This window comes from Ursus maritimus, unplaced genomic scaffold, assembly GCF_017311325.1.
Source record: "Ursus maritimus isolate PB19 unplaced genomic scaffold, ASM1731132v1 scaffold_2, whole genome shotgun sequence".
Lineage (NCBI taxonomy): Eukaryota > Metazoa > Chordata > Mammalia > Carnivora > Ursidae > Ursus > Ursus maritimus.
The window spans coordinates 101,072,507-101,097,772 of NW_024424452.1; the positions used below are offsets into that span (position 1 = coordinate 101,072,507).

Genomic DNA, 25,266 nt, shown 5'->3' on the forward strand with positions numbered 1-25,266 from the left:
CACAGACACAGGTTCAGGATGCCAGAGTTCTGTTCTAAGAGCTTTATTGACCAGATGAGAAGTCAGCTTGAACATAGCTCGTGCCTGCAGCCCCTTCCAGGTGACTCCTCCGTATAGTGTGGTCCTTTCAGTCACTGGGAGCAGCGAGGCCCAGCCCCTCCCCTTCCTCCTGCTGCTCCCGACCTGGGGCCTAGAAGGGATGGGGGTGATATGGCCTGGAGAAGGGTGGGGTGGCAGGGCTAAGGCCCCGAGTGGGCAGGCAGGTCCTATGGACCGGGCGCACGGGGAAGCGGTGTCCAGATGAAGACTGAGGCTGTGTGCACCTCCCTCCTCATCTGAGGGTCGAGCAGGAGTGGTAGGAACAGAGCACTGGGCTGGGCTGGTCTGTGCTGGGACGGGGAGGAGCTGCCACCACAGCCTCGGCCCGGGGTTAGGGGCCGAGCTATCTACCCTCGGATTTGGGCCTCTGATAAATGAAAGTGTGTGGCTGGAGGTGTTTCACCCGGGCCTCTGCCAAACAAGGAACCAGATGCCTGGAGAGGTCAGACCACACCCTGACTTTGGGTCCCAGACCTGAGTGGTTTTCCTCACCCCAAGGGGAGGACACCAGGTCCCCAGAGCCTCAAACACAAGAGGCCCAGAGAAGCAAGTGGCTCCTATAGTCCATGACCCTGTCTGTATGTATGCCCTTCTGCATCCATAGTGATTCCCCGAGCTGGAACTCCCCAGGCCTATTCCGAGGGACACCAAGAAGCCCACCCTCTTACCCAGAGAGGAGAATTTCTGGGAGCCAATGAACCGCCAGCTTCCTCTGCCCCATCTTGGTCCTCCTTCCCTCTCCCCTGGGCCTACTGCTATTCTGGGATCCGAAATGTAGGCTCAGGGAACTTGGCAGGTTGATGACGAACACTCAGCCTAACAGGCTAAGAACAGAGGACTGTGGGGCGGGGTGTGGGGAGAGGGGCCTGGTCCCACCTGCACTAAAACACGGAGGTCTCCTGCTGGTGATGGTGTCAGGTCAGGCAGAGGGAGCCTCATAGAGGAGTGGGATCTCAGGCAGACTCCAAACCAAAGGGAGCCAGACACCCAAGTTCAAGCCATTAGTGATGTGTGGCAGGGCTGAGAGAGGGAGGAGGAATCCTGGAGGTCGCCAAGGCTGCTGGGAAGGGAATGGCAATGAGAAAGCACAGGAGTGGGCAGTGGGCAGTGTGCGGTGGGGGGCGGCAGCCTCACTCAGAGTGGACCAAAGCCCCAGCTCCTTGCCCAAAGCCAAAGCCCTTGGGTCCAAAGTTTTTCGCATAGCATCCTGCAGAGAGAGAGAGAGAGAAGGGGTCAGGCCCGGCTCCTCCTCCCCCAGGCCACACCTCCCAGCCCTCCCACCGAAATCCTCCACCCTGGGCACCCGGCCAGGTCTCCGGAACTGCAAAATCCACCAGCAACCCTCACCTCTGTAGCACCGCGAACCCCAATAGTGATGAGTTCTTGGCTCCACATTATAGCCATTTCCCCTACTGCTGAAATTATAGGAGAAGCACTATCTGCCGTAAGGGATCCGGCTGGGAGTTAGGAACCCAGGTTCTGGCCCCATCCCGCCTGTCCATATCTGCCATATGATTCTGGCCAAGTCACTTTTCCCCTCCAGGCTTGTCTCCTCATCTGTAAAGTGAAGGATCACACTGGCAGCTGTGGAATGGACCCCAAGGCCAGGAATTGGTTTACATTTAGCAAGGGCATAACTAGGGAGCCGCCCACCCCCTCAGACCTCTGGACCCCTGCATAGAAGTGAAAGTACCCACCTTTGCAGTAAATCTCGCCATCCTTGTCAGCCAGGGTGGTGGACTCAAGGCCTTTGCCACACTTGGCGCACCGGAAGCAGGACTTATGCCAGGACTGTGTAGGGAAGGAAAGAGTTACTGCTGCTTCCAGGGATGAGGGTGTCCTTTACCCCGCAGCCCCATTCTCCTTGACATAAGGACAGTGGAAGTGTTCAAGACACGTCCGAAGTCTGCTCAGCTGGTCCTGCAGGGAGGACGGGGCCCATGGGGCCAGGCAATGGAGGAAGCAGGCCCCGGACCGCACACGACCTCACGCCATCTTCGAGGAAGTGTTGCAATGGCTGGATGGTTAATGGCACCAGCTGCACCAGACAAGGACAGACGAGGGGGTGGGATCGCCACCAAGATCGCTGTTCCCAGACAGGCAGGCACAAGCCTTCTCTAGACCCATCCTGCCTGTGGATCAGTGGTGGGGGCATGGGCTCCAGGTTCGTCCTGGCACTGCCAGCTACTAGCTGCCCAGCCTGAGCCACTTCCTCCTCCGGGAGACCCCTCTGTGCACCTTGCAGAATGGTCGTGAGACCCGCATATGTACATGCCGGCCATGGCGCAGGCTGTTGTAACTGCGATTCGGTCCAGAACTGGGCTCCTTGTTTGCCCGGAAGCCACTCCCTCTTGGAGAGCAGGCTGGCGCTATCTCCCCATGGCTGGCTGAGAGGATCAGAGTGGTGGATGGTGCCTGGCACGGGCCTGGCCCGGAGGAGGCCCTGAGGCGATCGTACCGAGTATTACTCCAGAAGGAGAAGGGGTTGATGAAGTGCACTGAACTCAACAGGGAAAGGCCTGAGGAGTGCTGCTTCTCCAGAGGCCACAGAAGGCCCTCTGTGGTCCTAAGAGGAGCCTGGGAGCAACACAGGGCTAACAGGCTGCAGGGACGAAGCGGGCCCAGGTTTGCACACAGTGACGGGAGCCAGCACAGACGCGAGGACTTCCCAGCACCCCGCTCCCATTCCCAACAGCGGAGCAGGCTGAGCCGCTGAGGGATAGACAGCCCTGCAAAACCGGGAAAGCCAGGGGCAGGCAGGACGCAGGCAGGACAAAACAAGGCCTTTTAAGGTCAAAGAGACTCCCTGAGCACAGCCTGGGCTGGAGAATGAAAAAGGAAGCTGGATCCCCTCAGATTTCCTGGCTGCCTGACCTATGCATGCTGGCTCCTCCTCCCAGGCCTCGGGGACAGCGGGGTCCAGAGAGCTGAGATGGGAGGGCCCAGATCTCAGTCTCCCTCGGGCCAGCACCCCGTGCACCTCAGCAGCCACCCAGCCTTCGCCTCCTCCTCGGTAGAGCAGGGCTGCTATGCCAGCTCTCCAGGCTGGAGGGGGGCTGAAGTGCGTGTGGACCCCTCACATTGCCTTGCCTGCCCCCCAAATAAGCTGGATCCCTTTGCTCACTCATTCAGCACCCAAATGTACCCCTATTCCTCAGTATTTCTTTCCTGGCCAAGGCCAAAGAGAGGTGGGAGCTTCTCCCGACCTTTTCTGCTTGAACACAAAATTCTCTTATCCACGCCCCCTCAGAAGTTACAGCCTTAACTTAGACCCTGTCTGGGTAAGGGACATATTGATTCTTAGCTATTTCTTTTATAATTTTTTAATCTCCTAGTGAGACATTATGAGCAGAAAAGATACCAACTGCATAATAAGATTAATATCTCCGTTTTCGTATCACTTAATCCATGGCAAGGATCTTCATTTTGACCTCACAACAATCCCCCAAAGTACACAATAACAGTAATAACAGTGCCGATAGTAACAGCAATGGCCACACCCTGGGGCTGCGCTGGGGGCTGCGCTGGGGGCTCATGTGCGGTATCTCCTTAATTCTGCAAAACAACTTTGTTTGATGGGACTGTCGTTTGCTTCACTTTACAGATGCAGATGGAGCCTTAGAAAGGTTAAATGATTTGCCCAAAGTCACACAACTAGTAAGTGGCAGAACTAAGGGTTGTTTAGGGTCCAAGTTCTTTTTTTTTTTACAGACATTTTGAAGATTTTATGTATTTGAGACAGAGCGTGAGCAGCGAGGGGCAGAAGGAGAGAGACAGAATCCCAAACAGACTCCCTACTGAGCGTGGGGACTGAGGCAGGCTGATCCCAGGATCCCTAAACCATGACCTGAGCCAAAACCAAGAGTCAGGCGCCTGACTGAGCCACCCAGGTGCCCCTAGGGTCCAAGGTCTTAATCATGATGCCAGGATTCATGACAGCTGTGTTAAGAGCACGGGCTTCCGAGTAAGAGGGACCTGGGCTTGACTCCTAGCCCAGCCACTGCCTAGCTGGAAGAGCTGGGCAAATTAACTTAATGCCTCCGACACTCAGCTTCTTTACCTATAAAATGGGGATAATAATACCTATCTCCGACCATGACTGTCAAGGTTAAAATGAGAGCCTGCTATGGTCTAGATGATATGGCCTAAGTGTCAATTCCCCGGCAATTGGTCCTGGGCCCCGTCCTCAAGGTGGAAAAGACTTGAGAGCCAAGACCCAAAGCCAGAAGAGCTGCAGACAGACTCTAGGCCCAGGTGTTTCCAGACGCTTGCTATGTGACCTTGGCCAAGTGACTCCTCCATCTGGGCCTCTCTGGCCATATACTGAGGGTGCCTCTTCCGTGATTCTCTGACTGCTAGTCTGGGACTGCCAATTCTGCTGCCTCGTCTCCACTGCAGCCTCTCTGGGAGGCGGGATTGTCTCACTGGTCAGGAGCTCACTACAGTGATTCTTACTGTGCTCTGGGGTTGGGGGTCCGCAGGGAAAAGGCATGCGTGGCAGTCAGAAATAGTTTGCAAAAGCTTCCCAGCAGGCTCTGATTGGCCCTGAACCTTGAAGATCTCTGCCTTGGGGTTACATGGATGGGTTTCCCAGAGTCCAGGTCTTACAATGTAGAATGTATGTGGATTTTCCACGGGCTCCTGACATTTTGGGGCTCACAAATCCTTTCGAAAATCTGAGAAAAACTGTGGCTCTTTTTCCCAGAAAGAGACATGTTCCCACAAAATTTTGCATATACTTTTAGGGGGCTTGTAGCCCCTTTGAAGCCCATCAGATTGATCTTTACAACTCCCTATAAATTGCATGTAAGCATTTATTTTTTTTAAAGATTTTATTTATTTATGTGAGAGAGAGACAGCCAGTGAGAGAGGGAACACAGCAGGGGAGAGGGAGAGGAAGAAGCAGGTTCCTAGCCGAGGAGCCCGATGTGGGACTCGATCCTGGAACGCCGGGATCACGCCCTGAGCCGAAGGCAGACGCTTAACGACTGCACTACCCAGGAGCCCCGCATGTAAGCATTTAATAATCAGTTTCATCAATGGTGAGCCTGTTATCCTCATGAATAAGAATGCTGGCCAAGCCACCTCTCCCCGGAGCCTATGGGTGTCTTCCTCAGTCCTTGCAGACTGGAAGGCACAGGGACAAGCAGCCCACAGGGACGAAGGGTTACTCCTTCCCTAGAAGGGAGGGAGTTAAAGCCTAGTGCTCAGGCTCCCTTGATCAGATCCAGGGTCTGACTTACAAAGTTCGAGAACCCACATTTCAAGAAGGTGTCTCCCCAGCCCGTTTTCCCAGAAGCCACCTTACCTTCCCGGCACCAATCACCTTCTCAGCCGCGTAGACTGCCTGGCTGCATCGGGGGCAGCGCTCGGAGCCACCAATCTTCTGCGCAAACTTGGAGGCATTGGGGTTGGTGGTGGGCCTGTGGCCAGGGGCCCTGTGTGGGCAAGGACGTGAGGTGAGATGACTTTCACGGAGGGGGACAAGTGGGGCTGGCCCCGTGTGGGCATGACCCCGCCTTCATCTCACAGCAGGTAGTGGCGGCTTTCCCAGCCAGGGCCTCGAGGGACCTCTCCCATTTTACAGACCCGGGCTCAGCACAATGCCGTCTTCACCGAAGCATCCTACTGCCCTCTGCCACTGAGTTAAAACGGGCATCAGTGAGCAGCTCATTGGCTAAGAACTGCCCTCCTCTGTTCCCCATTCCTGCAGACTGCCTATTAGATTCTTCCCGGGAGAAATCTGCTGACAAATCATTCCCTCTGGGGCAACGACCTTGGCTAAAATGTGCTCACCCATCTGTCATTTCTGTCCATTCCCCCCAAGGTCAAGATGCGAGTCAGGCGGACTGCCAACAGCCGCTGTTTCAACAGGTCAGAGGTCAGTGGGTGCCAGTGAAACCCTGCCGCATTTCCAAGGAAGGGAGATGGTTGCCCCTTGGCGCAGGGGTGAGAGATGGCGAGAGAAAGAGGCAGGTGGGGCAGTGCTGCCACTTCTGAGCCCGGCTCTGGCTCAGACCCTGGCCGTGGAACCCCCGGCCAAGCCACTAAACCTGGGCTGGGGTTTCTCTTCTGAGAAAAGAGGACATTGGACCGGGTAATTCTTGGGGTCCCTCTAAGCTCTAACCCCTACGAAAATATAGGCTGCACTCTCCATGCTGGGAGGAGGCTCGCCTGTTTTATTCCCCACGGGAACCTCAGCTCCTCTCATTGGCCTACATCCAATGGGCGCTCTGGGACCACCGTGGAGATCAGTGGCTTTCCGAGCCTTCCACGGCGGAACCAAAAGTGGCTGCAAATGTGTGTAACACGGGGGTGGGAAGAAAGACCTCAAGGAAGGGGGTGGCGAGACTGTACTCACTCCTCGTGCCTGATGCCCAGAGACTCCCCCTTGTCGGTGCTCAGCGTGCCTGCGCCCTGCCCGTAGCCATAGCCTTTGGGCCCGTACTTCTTGCCGTAACAGGACTTGCAGTAGATCTCCTCGCCGTGCACGGCCACCGTGGTGCTGTCCAGATTCTTCTTGCAGACCACTGGGAGGGAAGGGAGGGTGGTGAGCTGGCACTGGGGTGCGCTGCTTGCTCACGGCAAGCCCCCCGCTGCCGCTGAAGCTCTGCGGGCGCTCTGGGAGAGAATAGCCTGATCTTCCAGGAGCAGCGTGGAAACGGGAATCAGGTAGATGGCCAAGGAGCTGGGGGGGGGGAAGGAGGGGATCTGCGTGGCCTCATTCTAGGAATACCAGCCGGCAATCCACCTCTCTCAGGAGCCCACGTGTGCCTTCCTCCGTCCTCTCCACCCTCACACCTCGCACCCCAGCATCATCTGAGGCCACAGCCTCGCTGAGCCCAAGCCACAGGAAACCTGCTGAGGGCCTTCGCTCTGCTCTTGACAACGTATCCCAACAGGAGAGAAGAAAAAAGGAAGGAAGAAGGGCTGGGTTTTCCTGCCTCCAGCAATGGCCTCCCGAAGAAACAATCTATGCGTCCCTGGTTGGAGGCGGGGGGCTGGGGGTCAGGGCCGCAGGTGAAGGGATGCACCCAGAAGAAAAAGAAAAGTTTCATATTTACAAGTACCCAGCAAGGTGGGCCTTGAAGTGAGGTGCAGGTCATGCTAATCACAAGATCTGGAGGTTCAGATCTCAGGAACCAGCTTGCCAGAAGGAAGAACCGAGGTCAGACTCGGAAGAATTCCTGACTCCTGGGGTAGGAGCGACTGGAAGAGGATGAGCTTCAGAAAGCCTGTGAGTCCCATGTACCTTCCTGTGCGTGTCAGGGGGCCTGTGCCCAGCCATCCAGAGGGAAATGGTTGGAGCCTGGGGTCATGTGCAGTCAGACTGCCCAGAATCAAATCTCAACTTTCTTTTTCTTTTTTCTTTTTTTTAAAGATTTTATTTATTTATTTGATAGAGATAGAGACAGCCAGTGAGAGAGGGAACACAAGCAGGGGGAGTGGGAGAGGAAGAAGCAGGCTCCCAGCGGAAGAGCCTGACGTGGGGCTCGATCCCAGAACTCTGGGATCACGCCCTGAGCCGAAGGCAGACGCTTAACGACTGAGCCACCCAGGCACCCCTCAACTCTCTTTCTTTCCAGCTATGTGACTTCTGTGTGATGGGCAAGTTATCTTGCCTTTCTAGCCTCCATGTTTCCATTTGGTTCTTTTTTTGTTTTTAATTTTTTTAAAGTAATCTCTACACCCAATGTGGGGCTTGAACTCACAACCCTGAGATCAAGAGTTGCATGCTTTCCAGCTGAACTCAGCCAGGCACCCCTCGGTGCCTCCATTTGTAAATGCAGACCATAATATCTACCCCAAAAGGTGGTGAGGAGAACTAAATAAGATCTTACATGTAAAGTACTTGGCACAATACCCTGTACACAGTAGGTGCATAATAAATGTTGGCTACTCTTATTAGTAGTATGTGAAGTTAGTATCACAGGGACACAAGGGAGGAGGAAGAACAGGCCCGGGCCTCAGAAGGTCATATGCTCCCAACCCCCACCTACTTCTCTCAAGAGACTCAACCGCACTCTATCTGCTCATGTCTTACCCTATAATCCCAATTTGGTTCTATGATATTCCTTAAATATGGAGATTGGGTGTGCCCAACTGGACCATATCCTCAACATGTCCTTCTGAAGAGGGAGCCCCGGAGAAACCACTAGAGAAGCCACGCCTCTCACCTCCCTCTGAGAAGGCTCTCAGCTCAGCTCCTTGCAACTTGCCATCCTCCTGACTTTAATGCGTCCGGCCCTCTGCCAGCTCCTCTCTCACCCTGGGCCCCAGGTTGCAGACTTGAGACTAAATAAGGACCCTCTAGTCCTGCCCTTGAGATCCTCACCTCATTCCAATGTTCTGGGCAGCCCAAATATGGAACTTCCCACCACCTCCCCTGGGGCTTGGCTCCCGGGAAGGAGGGAGAAGAGAACAACAGACCAAGGGCTCCAACATTCCCTTCTAGGGCGGGAAGTCAGGAGTTGGCCTGGAATTGCTTCCCATAAGGCCCAAGCTGAACTGGGAATTCCAAAACCAGGGGAAGGCAGAAAGCAGAGATAAGAGCAGTTGGGGGAACAGAGGTCTCTTTGGACTAATCTCGCCAGCAGGAGACCCAGGAGCTGAGCCCAGAGGAGACAGCAGGGCCTACGAGTCATTAACCTCCAGGCAGCTCCCTGCAATGCCAACTGAACCCTGACTTCCAGATCCCGTGTCAAGACCACCCTGTCAGTTTCTGCCGTGCTTTTTCTCCCCCAGGCCCTCCTGCCCACCCTGGCCCACCTTCAACACCTTACCCAGGCCCTCCACCCTTCCACCTCCATCCAGGCAATAGAGTCTGGTCATCTGAAGGCTCTACCGAGACTCAACTGAGGGGAATTTTGAATGAAGGCCTAAATAAATTTCTACCAAATAATTTTAAGATAAAAAAAAGACTTAGGTATGGTTAGTTGTGCATGTGTTGGGAAAATGTCCTTCCAGATGCCACAGGCTCAGTGAGGTCTTCTGATGCTATTTTGAAACACAGGCAAGAGGCAGTCCCAGGTGAGAGGTCAGAGCCCCTTACCCCACCCTAAAACAGAGAGGGGTTCTCTCTGGAAGGAAAACCAAGGCCCACAAAGAAGTTCAAGCTCACAGTATTGGTCAGAAGCAGGGCCAGGTCAGAACCAAGCCTGATCTCCAGACTTGGTAGTTTTCTGTCTGCCCAACGTCCCTTTCAGGTAGGCCAAGCCTGTGGGACCAAAAGGGTGAAAACTGACACAAACTTCAGCCTGTGGGTGAGGAGATGCTGATGTCAGAGGGCGCGCAGGGCTTCTCTGAGCTTCCCCTGTGCTCTGGGGTTCTGGAAAACAGCGCAGTTTTATCAGCCAACAACCATTAAGCCAGACCAGGTCTACTTTCCCGCAGGGTGGCTGCTCCACCCTGACCTGCCCAGGAGGGAGCTGGCTGCCTCTCAGAGAAGGGCATGCAGCCTCAGGGTAGGCCCCCAACTGCAGAGCTGAGCTCTCTGGCCTGCTAACAGGTGCTGGCTGCCCCACTGACATCACGGGAGTATACTGTAGGCTCTTTCTGTTCCTGCCTCCAGGTCGAAGGCCAAGCCCAGGGCAGAGGCCATTCTCCCTGACTGTTCCATCATCCTATCTTCCACCTGTCTGTCCCAGGCCCTTAGGAAAGGAAACATAAGTGCCACGCTGTCTAGAAGCCAAAGGACCCAAATGGTCAGAGGCCCAGCCAGCCAAGGGACTATGGCCCTAATGCCACCCAGCCATCCTCTGCGAGCCTTAGGAAGGAAAGAGCCTTCAGGAGAAACTTAGGAAGGAACGCCCTTTGATGCTCAGGGTCATTCTGATCTTGAATTCAAGCTGGACACTTCTCCCGCACTTCTCTGAAAGAGAGAAGCCACGCTCCTCCCATTCGTAAACAAATCATCACAACCCCCAGTGTGCTCCGGGCCCTTCTGGCACCAGGAATAAGCAAGCTGTGGACACACCTGATTGCCGGGACCTCTCTGAGCTCGGATGCCCAGGAACTGTGCTGGCCTGGAGACCCCAGGGAGACTCGAGACTGTGCCCCATGGCTATTACTTTCATAACACCCCCTCCCAGCCCTGCTCCCCAGCCTGACTTCCCACAACTGTTTCTAATCCTCCACACCCCCTCCACCCTGCCCCAGGCCTGCTCCCTTCTTCCTATGCCACCCCCTGAATTCCTGCCTTCCCCCAACGGCGACCAGCAGCGACTCCTCCACAAGCAGGACCGAGGCCTCTCAGCTGGCCCCTTGTAGCGATTAAGCAACATGTGAGAGCAAAGACAGAAGCCCTGTGGACCCCAGCGGCCCAGAGCCTCTTCCTGGCCAACGCTGAGCCCTCATTCCCTCGGAACAAATAAACAGCTTGAAAATCCCTAACTGCAGTGAACTGCTGGTAACAACATACCGCTGTGTGCGGCCTCCTCTGTGGGCCACTGGCCAGCACGGCCCCACTGGCCTCACTGACTCCCGCTCATCAGACGCAGCCCTCGGGTGACCACTCGGGCGCCCCTGCAGCCCTGTGCTGGGTGGCTATAACAGCTGGGTGGCCCGGCAGCAGGGGGAGGTCTGGTGAGCATCCAGTGACCAGGGGGCCTTGGTCCACCCGGTTCCTGCTCTGGGTCACAAATCACCTGGGAACAAAGCGGCCACGGACACTCCCAACTTGGCTTCATACGATTCGGGATGGAAGGGACCCCCCTCCCTGGATCTCTCCGATGGGCTACGAGGTCTCCTGTATGTCACCACACCGCGTTGCCTGCAGCTCCCTCAGCTGCGCGTGCGTGTGCGTGTGCGTGCGTGTGTGTGTGTGTGTGCACACGTGCGCGTGTGTCCAGGGCAGTGTCTATCATTTACTGAACATTCACAATTGCGTTTTCCAGGCTTCTTTCTGTTTGTTCTCACAGCAACCCCATGAGGTAAGTGTTATTAACTCCCCTGTAATCGTGAGAAAACTCAACCAGGGAGAAACCGACTAATCGCCCATTGGCACACAGATAACCAGAACTGAAAGATTCAAACCCTGCCCAACTGACTCCAGAAACCCAGGGCTTAACTAAGCCATTCCCCTGCCTTCCACCCCACCTGCCCTCAAGGAAAACTCCTCTTCCTCTGGCCAGGATCCTCTGCTCTGATCCCGGTGAACCAGATTATTTAGAAATGAGGGGAGGGGAGCCTCCTCGAGGCCCCGCTTCCTAGGTGCTCTGAAAACACCTTCGGGGGCAAGGGTCCCTGGAGCCACCTGCCGGCTCCCAGATGTCTGCTGTCTGTTGCCCGGCTTCCTACTCATCCGAGCTTGCGATTCGAGCCACCCTTGTTCCGGGTTACTGGGGGTAGATCTCAAAGACCTGCTCGCTCATCTTCCTCCTACCCCAGGCTATTAGAGCAAAATGGGAGGTGAGGGAAGTGAGCAGGCTGGCCCAGAGGGGCGGAGGAAGGGAGAACCCCACTCTTTCTCCAGACTCAGCGTCCCCATAAAGCTGAAGCCTCTGTCCCCTTTTAACAAGGGATCCTTTGGGTCCAAATTTGGCTAACACTTTGGGCCCAAAGTGGTTTCCTCTTCAATGATGGGACTGTGGCAAGGAGAAAAAGAGAAAGCGGAGTGGAAAGTTTCCCTAAGCAAGTCTAGAAGCTTGGCTCCCCGCCCCAGAGTGGCTGCCACCCCCACCAGCTCTGGCCAGTTCCTCCCCTTAGAAAGCAGCTTCTGAGCGGAACAAAGAGGCCTGTAAGTGCTTCCCTCCCCAGCTGTGCTCCAGCCAAATGTCAAGCTGTTTACATCCCAAGGGGCCCGTCCCCTAGGGTGTTGACAGGCCCAGCCTGTGGAGGCAGGCCCCGTCCCAGTCCCCACGGCAACAGCAGGGGCCAGGGCGCATACTCACTGCACAGGAAGCAGGATTTATGGAAGCTACTGCCTTCGCACTGAACCTCTTCCGCAAAGTAAACCGTCTTCTGGCACACCCCACATTTCTTGCCTCCTCCCCAGTTCGGCATCCTGAAACTGGACACAGACATGGGAATTAGTTTTACGGGGAACTGGAGACAGATTGCCCGGGACGGAAGAGCCACAGGCAGACCGAGGATGGCAAGAGGGGGAGGCAGAGCACCTGCGGGGGCCCCCCAGGTCTGGCAGGGCCCTTCCTCCTGATGGTTCTCCACATCCTTCCCACACTGCCACTCGGGGACTTCCTGCCCCAGTGCCAGCCACAGACAGTCATTGAGCCACTGCTGTATTTGCAGCCCGTGCCGGGCACTCCAGTAGAAATAAGCATACGATACCGGCTCTACCAAGGAGGCTGCGGTAGCAAGACACTGAACCCTCGGCTACATGCATCCACACGATGGATCTCACAGAGTTCGTTGGAGCCAAAGAAGCAAATAAACCAGAATTCACAGAACACAAATAGTTTGTGGGAGGTTCACCAACAGGCAAAATTCATATTGTCAAGGGAGGAACCCATGGGTGGAAAAGTTATAAAGAAAAAGCGAGGGAAGATTATCAGAAACTATTATCTTAGACTTGTTACCTGTAAGACAGGGACAGGCCCACAGCTGTGGGGGGTCTCCAGAGGGGCTGCTAAGGGGCTGACAATATTTTTTTCTTAACTTGGGTGGTTGTCGCGTGGGGGCTCACTTACAACTATTCTTTGAACTAGATATGAAGGTATTATATGCTCCTTTATGTGTAAGACACAGCTCACCCAAAAAACCCAGAATTTTTTCAAGCTGGGGGTAGGCACACAGGGCACAGTTCTCGAGCCTTAGAGCCCATTAGAACTGGGAGTGCACGGGGCGTCTGGGTGGCTCAGTCGGTGAAGCGTCTGCCTTCGGCTCAGGTCATGATCTCTGAGTCCTGGGATCGAGTCCCGCAGCAGGCTCCCTGCTCAGTAGGGAGTCTGCTTCTCTCTCCTTCTCTGCCTTCTCCACGGCTCGTGCTCTCTCTCTCAAATAAGTAGATAAAATCTTTAAACATAAATCGGGAGTGCAGGGGGCCTTCAGCAAAATCAAATTGACCAGTGCCACCCCAGACCCCAGAGGAAGTACAGGCATCTACATTTTTTTTGAAGATTTGATTTATTCATTCGACAGAAAGAGCACAAGCCAGGGGAGCAGCAGGCAGAGGGAGAGGGAAAAGCAGGCTCCCCGCTGAGCAGGGAGCTTGATGCGGCCTCAATCCCAGGACCCTGGGACCATGTCCTGAGCCGAGGACAGACACTTCACCGACTGAGCCACCCAGGCGCCCCTGCGTTCACTAATTATTACTAACGCAGGAGAGGCCATGCTGCAGGCTGGTACTGACGTGCCAGAGAGCAGCACAGCAGGTGCCTGCCACGGAAACTTGGAGAACAGAGACCCCCGCAGGCTGATGGGGTCCTCCATTCAATAGACATGTGACTGAAGGAGGAAGAGACAGAAGTTCACAGAGGGCGGGGTCCTGCGCAGGACACAGGTGACCGTGGGTACCAGACGGAGGATGAGGCAGCTCAGGATGTGGGGCGTATAGGATGACGCAGGGGTGCTGGAAATGAGGGGGGACGGGGCCAGAGGGGGCTGTAGCCTCAGGATGCAAAGGCGCCTAAGGAGAACACGCACCAGTTTTGTGTATCAGGAAATGTTGCCAACAGGGATGTCATCCAGAGCCCACCCTCCTGGTAGCAGCTGGAATCAATGTCAAGGACAGAGGGAGACATGGATGGTTTCCACTGCTGGAGAGTGTGCCATCTGACTGTGGACACAGGCCTCAGCTCAGCAAGGTCTAGGTCGTGTTCACAATGGAGTCCCCACAGCCTGCCCAGTGCCTGGAGTCAGGCGTTCATACAGGCGTTCAGGAAGTCTGGAGGAATGAACGAAGGATGCTCTGATACTGAAAGCCACAGCCAGGGCCGAGTTCTCTATGTCGGGACCCAGCAGAGGTGCTCAGTTGACGAGTGCAGGCCGACAGGCAGGGTTTAAGGTGGGGAAGGTGATGCTGGTGGCACTGGCTCATGACGGTCACTGCGGCTCGAATATCACAACGATCACGGGGATTTTCAGTGAGGTTTTGTCCGGCGCATTTTCACGCCTCTTCTTTGTCCTCCCAAGTCCGAGAAGCTGGGGTTCCCTCGGGTCCCACCCTGACCCCCCTCTGCCGAGAACCTGCCCAGGCTCATAATTTCAGGTAAGCATCTCCACCTGGATTGGATGGTCCACACATACCTCAGTTTCAACGTGAGGGACCCGAACGCATTGCCTTTTCTCAAACTTGTTCTTTTTCTTGACTTTTCCACTTTTGCTCATGGTACAACCATTCTCTCCATCACAACAGAATTATCCCACTCCTGAGAATGTCGATGGGCTCTTCCCCCTCCCATAGCTACACCCCACTGTGTGTTCCCCTTTATCCACTCACCCCCGAAACCTGTGCTGAGCCCTTTAGACTCTCTCCTCTCCATCCTTCTTCCCAGCATCTTAACTCACCTCTCCCTCGTGCAGCCCATCCCATGCCCCCTTGAAGAGCACACCACACCATATACACCTGTTTCTTGGCAAATACCCCGATTTTCAGCCATGGCACATGGCCTGAACCTAACCTAAGCAGCCAAGGTTATTGGCTCAAAGATGGGCCAGCTGTCCGTTTCAGACCAGTAAGACAGGAGAAGGCAGTTCTGGGGGCTCTGGAAGAAAAAACGTCCTGATCTTTTGAGAGAACTTCCTGGAAGCAAGTCCCTCTTCCCCCAGTGAGGAGAGGGCTCTGAGGTTGTTGTCCCAAGGGACACAGGCAGTCCCAGGATGAAGCTGACAGCAGGGGAGACAGAGCTGAGAGATAAAAGGAAGGAAGTCTGCAATGCCATCATTAAGCCACCAAATTCAGCCAAACCCAAAGGTCAATCTATCTGAATTTTCCAGTTAAGCAAACCAACAAATTCCCTGTATAGTTTCATCCAGTTACTTTACAAATGAACGCATCCCCAGAGAGACGGCAATTATGGTCCTGCTGCTTCTGGAGTCTCCTTCCTATTCCATCCCCAAGCAGCTGCCAGATCTTTTTTGTGGAGAGGGCTCCCCTGCTCAAAAACCATCACTGACTCCCTGCTACCCAAGAATCACACCCCCCACCTTGAGATCCTCCCCGGCACAGTCTCCACTTCCTCTTCCATCTGTCTCCAGTTACCATACCTCCCCCATTCTCGGGGTTGGTGGTTGAATCACTGCGTTTGCTCCCAGAATGCCCAGAGCAGGACCTGGCCTTCGGGGAGTGCTCAGTCCATGCCTGTGCTCAGAGCTGGGAGAGGCTGTGAGGAGGCGGAGGGCTGACGCTGGGGCCCACTGCTCTCTCCCACATGGGCCTGGGCTTCCACACATCACTGACACACCCCGCAGGGAGGATTTCTCTAACTGCACGTGACTTCTCTCTGCCCTCCTCAGATACCCCCACAGGGCGTGAGCTCCCCGATCCTGGAGGACAGTCCCCAGCCCCAGCCTCTGAGGCCCCACCACTCATTCCCTCAGCCCCACTCTGCCCTGAAGATTCCAGGAGCTAGCTGCCTTGTCGAGCAAGAGCTCAGGGCTGCAAAACCATATGATGTGCAGGGCGGTTCGGTGAGAAGAGCGATATTGCTGTCGGCCTCAGCATCAACCATTCCCCCCAGGTCTACTCAGGCAGCCACCCTCCACTGAGTGACTCAGGGGAGACGCTCCCATGCCCAGCTCTAGAGGCCCACCATGGCCATCCCATTCCCCCCCGGGGGGGGCGGGGGGCAGCTTTAAGAACAGGCAGTGATGTATGAGGGGAGCTCTGTTTGAGAAGCTTCTGGAAAAATAGGCGTGTTCATATGGAGCCACACAGCTTCTCTTGTGCCTCTGAGGGGGTGACTAGGCATCGCCCCCGGGACTCCTGCAGCCAGGGCAGCCCAGACGACAGACTACCCTCCACTGCAGGCCTGCTTTGCCCCAGGTTACATACATCACCCCGTTCTTCCCATCTGCAGATGCGGAATATACGCCCACCTTACAGAGCGGAAAACAAGGCTCAGAGAAACTAGGCACTTGCTTACCGTCCCTCATCTGGAAGAGACAGAACTGGGATTCCAATGTGGGCTTAGCCACTTCTGGGCCCTCTCACCCCAGTGGTCATGCTGTCACCCCATCCTATAAAGGGTGTCCGCACACAGTAGGCATACAGTACACCAATGCTTGCCTCTCTCCTCCATTTCCAACCCCGTGAACTAGCAGGGGACACACTCCATGCCCCTAGGAATACCCCTAAGGGAGGAAAGTTCCCCTGACCATGTGGTTGGGAACCAATTCCAAGCAGTGTTTTGTTCCCAGATACAAAGCCCTTCTCCCTCTGGGGGAGACCCACAGCTCCATACAGGCCTCTCCTTGTTCTCCCTGGCTGCATGTCAGGGGCCCACATCCAGCAGGGCCCCAGGGAAACAGGAACATGGGCGGAGAATGGGTGAAACCCAAGGACCTGCCAGGGAGGAAAATCTGCCTGGGATGCCTCTGGGCTGCCCCATTCCTTCGAGCCTGGCCATGACATTGGGGGTCTCCTCTCAGGAGCCCAGTGAAGGGACAAGGGCTCCAGCACCTTGGGATAAAAACCAATGACTGTTCACTGACTGGAAGGGTCCCAGGCTGCCCCTGCGGATGGGCTCCCCATCCCCTGTGGCCCCATGAGGACCCCTCCAGGGGACCCGCCTGCGGGGAAGAGTCTCTGCTGGTGGGAGCCCTGGCCACCACCATCCCTACAAGGGGCAGGGAGCACTCTTCACTCCACCCCCTCCCTTCTGCTCAGCCCCTTCTTTACAAGAGTCTAATTCTAACTATCTACCAGGAAGCCGATTGCCTTAAAAGGAAACCCGTTTCTCAGAGTTTCTGGAGTACTTAGAGGGATACCTGGCTTCTTCTCAAGTTCTGGCTGCCCGACGCCCTGTGGGAGACTCTGAGGAGGAAAGTTCCCCAGGTCCGAGTTCAGGTGGGAGAGTTCAGTGGTGAGGAAAGTGGGTCTGGACTCATCCATTCCTGGCTGAATGATCTCGGGCAACGTCCTGTTCTCCCTGAGCTTCCATTTGCAAGGCTCTAAATTGGACCGTACGCTAGCTCCCTAAAAACGCCACTCCGAGGAGGCCACGAGAATGTATGGGAGTGCTGGCACGATGCCAGGCCAGATCCGCTGATCACCACTGACAGGGCTGGCCTGGGCAAGCTTAACACCAGCTGTGGGGCCAGATGTCGACCGTCCTTCCCAGCTGGTCCACATCTGGAAGCGACAAGGCTGGAGAAATAACATGCCAAACAGGGACCACGAATTCCTGACTCATCCGTCAGCCCGGCGAACGAGACAAGTGACTTGCCCTTCTTTGGGATTTAGTGCCCCCCTGGCGACTTGAGAGGCAAGCAGAGGCTTGTGTCTTTATACCAAGCTCTTTTGTGTATTGTTCCTGGTGTTCGCGAAGCACTGCTGTGTTCTGTAATCACATTATCCACCTGGTGGGGTTCAGAGAGTTACATTCCCGTTGGCAACTGCTGTCTGTTTCCTGGTTTGGCCTACTTCACTGTGTTGGTAATCTCGAGAGAGAACAGGGCTTGTATTTTCTGCTGAGTGGCTAGAAATATCTGGTCAGCCATTTACCTAAAATGTCAGGATCCTGGGCGCCTCAGTGGCTCAGTGGGTTAAGCATCTGACTCTTGCTTTCGGCTCACGTCATGGTCTCAGTGTTGTGAGATCGAGCCCCGCAAGAATCGGCTTGAGATTCTATCCCTCTCCCTCTCCCACCCCCACCGCCCGCTAAAATTAATTACTTAATTAAATCTTAAGGGAAAAAAAAGTCAGGATCCTTAAGGCTGGCTGGAAGCCAGAAGCCAAGGACTGGCTTCTTCTGATAACCTGTCCACACCTTCCCATCCAGTTGTCCTGTTAAGAACTGAGAAGAGGGATTCAAGATGGCAGCTCGCATAGCAGGCGAGAGAGGCACAGGCCCTCATGCTCACAAATGTCCTGAAAGTCAGTCAGAGCTGATGGGTTCAGTGTGATCATGTTTCAAGTCCAAGGAAACACTTCAGAGATGTATAATCCTTAACCAGGGGCCACAAGAACCTTAAGGAAAAGGCTCGTCAAACCACAGATTTGATAAACCATTCCATGTCTTTATTCCTCCAGTGGAAAAATCCCATCTCTCCCATTCCAAAATCTCTTATTTCCTAGGGTCAAAGAGCAACTTCTGGGCACAGGGCTCGGGTCCCCACCCACTTGGTCTGGTGGAGACCTGTCAGGTGTTTATCTAGTTAGAAATGTAATGCTCACGTTATCTGAGCTGCGTGGTACTTGGCCAGGTACTCAGAAGAGCTGTCATCCCATCCAACCCTGCACCTCAGCCTCTTCCTCCACACCCTCATGCCAAGAGAGCAGCCAAGGAGAGAGAGGGAAGGAGGGGGCCCTGTTAATCAGGGTTCAGAACCCATGTCTTCGAGGTGACACCTGAAAACCCAGGAAATAGACTTCCCCTGAAAGTAAAATGGTCACTGGGAGGGGATGAATGGTCGATAGAGAAATGCCGGTTTGTCCCCAGCCTCACACAGCCCACTACATGGTCCCTTCACAACCCTGCCCACGGCTGGCCTCTCTGAGAAGCTAAGTGGTATCGTTGTGCCATGATCCCTCCAGGCCCCACGGTACTCTGGAACTCGACTGTCACTCCAGCTCAGGCCTCTCTCCGCGGCCGGAGTGTCCTCTTTCCACATGCACGTCCCTGGCCCTGTGTGATTGTGAGCTGACAAGTACAGTGCTATGTCTCCTCCTGCTTGTCTCCGAACGCCTTTCACGACAGAGCTCTCCACCCTTGGGAGTTCAGACATTTGAAGGTCAACCAAGGTAGAAGGAGGGGGAGGGTCTAGGATTTTTTTTTAAATATTTCAAAACTATTACAAGAAATCCTGTATTATAATAAGGTCTCACAGGCTAAGCAACAGATCAAGTTTCTTTGGTTTTTTTCTGGAATGATGTCAGTGTAGAGTGGTAACAACTGGGAGTCCCATGCTGAAAGGTCTGACGGATGTTTCCTGGATTGATTTTTAAAAAGCAGAAACAAATTAGCACTTAGACCTGACTTCCCAGGAAGCTCCATCCCCCGCGATCCCCACAGAAAGAACCCCAGGCAGGCACACTGGAAGGGAGGGTCTGGTTGGCTGGTCGGGGCTGAGCCTGTGCTCCAGCTGCAAACCTTCTAGTCCTTCCTCCTTTGTCACTACTGAGGAGTCAGACGCTACCTCCTGGCCCTGGGGAAGCACTGGAAATACCAGAGTCTGGAAACGCTAACTGCCTCCGTATTTACACACTTGACCATACATGGGAATTACTCAATGCCGACGTCAGACACATTCCTGAGGAGCTGTGTAGACCAGTCACGTCATTACCAGAGAAATTCCTGACAAGTGGAAACCACAGGCAAAACCTCTGGTACCCAGCACCCCCTCTCCTCGTCCTCCCTACCCGCAGCTAGCTGCGGTGTGTGTGTGTGTGTGTGTGTGTATGTGTGTGTGTGTGTGTATCTTTTTCTCAAGCAGTCTCTTTTCCAGGCTTCTTTTCTTTCCTGCAAACCTGGCCTGGAAATTCAAGCACGCATCAGACCTGGTGAAAGCATATCCACTAGGATCTGGGACCTAACATCCAGGGGTGTCCTCTCCTCCCTGGCCACGCAGCAGAGTGGAAACCTAGTTTCCATGAGTCTAGGTCTAGGTCTAGTCTAGGTCACGAGTTCTAACCCTGCCTCCGTCCACGTTCACAAGGGCAAAGCCCTACCTTCCTTAAGTACTTTATAAACCACAGCAAAGCACTTTGTAAAGCTCACAAATGGCAGGTAGTCTGCCCCAGTACCTTTCTTACTAACTGATCTAGAAATCGGAAATGTATCGGAGCAAAGAAAAAATGGAACACAGTGACTGAGCACGGGTTTGGAAGGAGTTTGCCTGTGTTTGAATGGCGCCTCCGCAACTGACCAGCTGCACTACTGGGCAAGTTCCTTATCACCTCACAGCCTCAGTTTCTTCATCTGTACAATGGGCAGCATCAGGCCGTTCATAGATTGTCCTAGATGACACACGTGAAGGATTTAGGCCCATCCCTGGTGCCTGGTGAGTGCAGTATCTGCTTACGATCACCTTAAGGGAGGGCTGACTCTAACACTATTATCAAGTTTTGGGACTCTAGAAATTTGCCAGTATGCCCAAGTGATGGCAGATGGTTGACTCGGAGGAAAGGCCCTTTGGTTCTCCCTGGCAACTCTTTGTTTAGAAGCCCTCGCTGGCACCTCAAAATGCAGAATGCAGGACTCTTCAGTCCTCAAGCAAACCCACTTTTCACAATAAGCTGGGTTTACATGAATATTTAAAACTTTGGCAGCCTATCGCAAAAGCCTTCCCGGTTTGCTCTTCCTACCAGGAGATCCACAGTCAATAAAAACTCTGTCTTTTTCCCCCTCCCCTGGTTCTCAGTACTACTCATGGGGAAAAACTATTCGCAAGGTTTATGAGCGTCCAGTAGGGCCACTCAGCTAAAAGCCTGTATCTACCCCTTCCATTCACCAAATGTTTGCTGACCACCCTCCATGCGTCACGCTACGCTCGCAGGCTGCCACTCTGTTCCAGGGAGGACTGGCCAGCTCCCAAGGCACATGTTTACAATTCAAAAAGGAAACACCCGGGCCAGGAAGAAAGGTTCTGGGGCAGACTAGAGGCCAGAGGCTGCGGCACCCCAGGTTTGCACGCTTCACTAGCAGCCCGGTTGCAGAGCTGGTGGGCCTGTTTTTGAGCTTCTCCCCTGCATCCCGTCCCCCCAGACCCTCTGGGCAGTGTCCCCTCCCCCTCGTGCAGCCCACACCACACCCTCTGCGGGATAAACTTCCTTCCTGGTCTAACTGTCCCCTCCCCGGATATCCTCCCTGAGGCAAAGGGTCATTCCCTGGGAAGCAAGGCGGCCTTCAGCAGTGGCGGGATAAAGGCTGCCCAAGAGCAGCTGGGGGCTGAGGACGGTCTCTCTGGAAGGAGGTGACCCTGGGCTCCTGAGTCGGAGCCTGGCTGGAGAATCAGGAGGCACCTAGTGAGCGAGAGCTACGGACGCCCTGCACCCCGGTCCCCAAATTCCAGGAGAAACCCCCAACCTGCACTCTGAGGTGCCTGACACACGGCGGGCACGGGCAGCCTCCTCAGCTTCTGGGAAGGAAAGGGGAGGACAAGAGAGAAGACGGTCATTGAGCCCTGCTGTGTCCCACGTCTGTGCAATACATCCCCCAAGGCACCATCTCCAAAGGAAACTGAGCACCGAGAAGTTACTTCACTTGTCCAAGATCACTGTCTATTAAGCGGCAGACTCAGCTGTCAAGACTGAGCCAGACTGCCTTCCCGTCTCTCTCAGGGAGATTCGCAGCTGCCCCTTCATGACACTTTCTCCTGGAGCCCAGCGGATCTCCTAGGTGCCACTGCAAGTGGATCCCAGTGCAGAGCCCTCCCAGGGCGGGAAGGCCCTGCTCCTTCATTCACCCCCATGGAGCAGGGGGTGGGTGGCTGCAGCCCAGGCCGCTGGGGAGGCACCAAGCCCCGGCTACTGCCCCAGCCTCGACACAGGTCCTGGTTAGCTTACAGCAGCACGGGACGGAGAGCATGCCGGATCCCGCGCCGCCTGTGCGGGTGCATACACCTGCCGCAGAGGACCCTAGGGGTACCCGATTGCAAATTGCTTAAATTCGCCCAACCCCCGCTCCTTTCTTGCTCCCCAGCCTTCAAGGGCTGAGGCCGGGAAACACTGACGGCGGGGGGGGGGGGCATAGTCCTCCCCACCTAGCACCAAGACTTGGGGGTGGGGGCAGGTGAAATGTTGCCGCTTCCATCTGGTTCTCGAGGGGGAGTGAAAACTGACACCTGCGCTCAGGGCTGGGCCACGAAGCCAGATGTTTCCCCACCCCACCCGCGGGCACGTTCTTCTCCCCCTGGAGCAAGAGGGTGAGGGAGGGGGTGACACGGATGCCCTCATCCCCTGCCATACAATGAGCGTCAGTGGCGCGCAGAATTGCCGATTGTTCTGCCGCCAGACCTGCAGGCGATGGGGGAGCCGGGCCACCCCGGGTCAGGCGCACGCAGGAGCCGTTTGTGCCAGGGCGCCCCGAGCCGGGAGGCACCCAGAGCCTCCCGGAAAGGGAAGCGCCGCTCGGGCTAAGAGCGGCCGCTCGTCCCACTCCCACGGCCCGGGAAGGCAGCCTGGCCGCGGCACTTTCCTCCCAGCGCGCCGCAGCGCCCCCCGGGGGGGGGGCGGGCGGGCCGGGGACATCGGGCAGGCGCCGCGGGGGTGCCGGGCCGGGCTGGGGGCGCACGGGGAGCCGGGGACGCGCGGCTGCGGGGCGCACTCACCTGGCAGCTGGCTGCGCGGCGCGGGCGGGAACGCTGTCGGAAGCGGCAACTGGGTGCGCCCGGCCCGCGCCGCGTTTTGTTCCGCTCCGGGGAAGGCGTGTCCGGGGCCACGCCAACCAGTGGGCTTTGCACACTGCACCACACCAGGGCTGATGTCATGGCGCGAAGCCCCGCGGCGCTGCACCACCACCCCCCCAGACCCCGGGGTGGCCAGACGGCGTGGGCAGGAGACGCCGGCTCTGCCCCTGCGGACCCACTGTGCGTCCCTGCGAACCCACTGTGCGCTCCTCCGCCACTGCTGCGGAAGCGTCTGGGGCGCATGCTTGGGACTGTCGGGGTTTTCCTGTCCGCCAGGTGGGAGGTTGCGGATGTGAGCTGAGAGATCAGCGTCCTGGTAAACTCCTGCCCCTAGTAAAAGGCTGAGGGCATGGCTGGGGGGTGTGGGGTCTTACATTCGCATGTGCTGGTGGCAAGGTAAGAAGCACATTTGGGCACCAGAGTAAGACAGGCCTGAGCTCTGCTCTTGCCCCTTCCACTTACTAGCTGAAGCCTTGACCTTGACACCTAGCCTTTCTGGGGTTCAGGGGTATAATCCACAGGGATGTTGTGGGGGATAACAGTGAGATCGTATGGGACCAGTAAGCCCTCAGCAGTGGCCCACCATATGAAGGATACTCAGCTTAACTCTTTCCTCCAACAGCTCTTGTCCACCTCAGCTTTCCTGCATCTTCCCTACTACCCAAAGGAGAGCGCCCCACCCCCAAAAGCAGCAGTTCTGAAAAGCGGGTCCTCCTCTGAGGCTTTTCTCTGGGCCTCCAAGCTTCAGAATGACAGACAAAGGCTCAGGCCACTCAAAGCTGCCCCTGGAGCAGTTAGCCATGGGTATGGCACCTTCACCCAGTTCCCAGCCCTTCCTGCGGTCCTGTTACAGGCATTGCAGAGGGCAGAGAGGCTCACATCCTGCCCAGCCTCTGCTTCCACCAGCGGAGAGCCTCCCCTGCTTTCTTGGACTCAGGAACAGCCCAGAAACCCAATGCTCTGAACAGAGAAAGAGCTTCCCAGGCGCCCCAGGCCCAGAGTGGGGAGCAGAGCCAGGCTCTCAAGCCATTTCCACCACCACCCCCTGCCACCACCACGGCCCTTCCCTACCCTGAGCAAGGAGCACTGCCCTCTGTTTGGGACTTGTGGTCTTGGGTTTGGAGGAACGTGGAGAATCCAAGAGGCTGATGTTCCCAGGAATGTGAAGAGCGACAAAGAAGTGAGAGCCTCAGGGAGATAAAATCTTCTAGTTTGTGGTTTTTTGTAACTTGTTCACTGTATTTCTAAGTCAAAGGGGAACTGAGGGCTGGTGTGATCTCTTATTGTTCGGGTCTGAGTGACATTATTCGCGCTGAGAAATGAACTGTACTCAGATCTTAGGTACACATTTCACTGTGATTGTGTTTGCTTGGTGGGTGTGCCTGTGTGTAACTTTCTGCTGCTCTCTCGGGCTCTAGAGCATTCTCTGAGCAGGAGGTAGTGCTGCCTCCTTCTGCCCATAGCAGTTAACTGGGGGCAGGTCCTGGAGGGTTTGCTGGGCAGCTGGTCACCCCTCACCCTGAGTCATCTATACGTGGAGCTGCCACGTCTCCCAGCCTGGACAGGTGTCAGGGGCTCAGACCCTCACAGACTTCAAGTCCCAGGACTGCTGAATCAACTCTCATCTAGGAATAAAACCAAGCGATTATCTGGAAAATGAAGTGTTTCTCTAGGTTTTTCTTACCTTCTTCTATGAGAAACATCTTTCCTTTGGCCAGGCTCTTCATATAAACAGGGCCCTCTAGGATTGGGACGTCTACAAGCACCCCACCAGTGTTTCTTGCAAATTGGGCCTTCCTCATCTGACCCAACCAAGATGTAGGAAGAAAAGCCAGGAGAATTTCTGGCCATTCCTGCACTGAGCAAGCAATACATCAGCAGGTACATTAAATTGCAGAACTATGATCAGTGTCAGAGGCCATGGGCTTGCTGCCCAAAGGTGGCAATCTCGCAGGATTATCCTCTCTCCCTTCAGTTCCCAAGATCCTGGAGAGAAGAGCTTTGAAGTCTTGCCCAAGATCTTACAAAAGGGCAAACTCCTGTATTTCTTTCTCTGGCCTGGGTTTGTCCTTTCTGGAGCCATGGGACCGTTGGTGGATTTCCCCAGTAACAACATGCCAACCTGTGCTTAGGCCTTCGGGAAGATCCAGGGAAGGAGAGTGGTAACAGCAGTCACACTCGGATTTCTTCCAGAGGATCTTAAAGCACCTTGTAAATAGAGTGGCTACTTAATGTGTCATCCAAACGGGAACACTTTCCGTTTGAACAGTATAGTGAACAGTATAGTGATGGCCGTCATAATTACCCTAAGGCAACAGATCTGTCCCAGGTGAACTGGGGTGTATGGTCACCTGCATGTTCACCCACAGACCGTGTCAGGGCACATGTCTTAGGAGCTGTTGAGGCAGACTGGAGATAAAGAAAGCCAAGTAGGCTCTGCCTTGTCTGCTGCTTTTCCAGAACCTCACACGTTTTGGTTGTCGCCCTCCCTGTATGCTGCCAGTCATGTGGGGCTTGGTCTTGGATAGCTCACCTGCAGCTAAAGAAGACTCTGGAATCAGGCAGGACTTCAGGACTGGGGTGAATCAAAGGTGTGCTGGGGTCATCAACCATGCAAACAGGCACGAGCACGATGTTGAAATCACACAAATGGCCAGTAAACACTTGGGACATCACACAGGCTGAAATTCTTAGGGGAGA

At 55.2% G+C, this 25,266-nt stretch overlaps 1 protein-coding gene across 2 annotated transcripts; it reads right to left on the reverse strand.

Moving 5' to 3' along the window:
- Positions 1-27: 27 nt before the first annotated feature.
- On the reverse strand, positions 28-22,623 carry CSRP1 (cysteine and glycine rich protein 1). 2 transcript variants are annotated; one of them, XM_040636445.1, is made up of 6 exons: positions 22,489-22,623; positions 11,991-12,109; positions 6,461-6,629; positions 5,408-5,537; positions 1,797-1,890; positions 28-1,306 (listed from the first exon to the last, which is right to left on the reverse strand). In XM_040636445.1, exons 2-6 carry the CDS (start codon positions 12,100-12,102, stop codon positions 1,230-1,232), a joined length of 582 nt encoding a protein of 193 aa, XP_040492379.1. In that variant the 5' UTR covers positions 12,103-12,109; positions 22,489-22,623; the 3' UTR covers positions 28-1,229. The 2 variants fall into 2 exon arrangements, with proteins under 2 accessions (XP_040492379.1, XP_008683334.1); XM_008685112.2 differs by lacking the exon at positions 22,489-22,623 and adding an exon at positions 21,246-21,270.
- Positions 22,624-25,266: the final 2,643 nt, after the last annotated feature.

Coding starts and splice junctions, on each gene's coding strand:
- CSRP1 (XM_040636445.1), bottom strand. CDS start 12,102: ATGCCGAACTGGGGAGGAGGCAAGAAATGTGGGGTGTGCCAGAAGACG. Junction 5,538..6,460: donor CTGGGCATCAGGCACGAGGA/GTGAGTACAGTC, acceptor TTGCCCACACAG/GGCCCCTGGCCACAGGCCCA. Junction 1,891..5,407: donor AGGTGATTGGTGCCGGGAAG/GTAAGGTGGCTT, acceptor TTCCCTACACAG/TCCTGGCATAAGTCCTGCTT.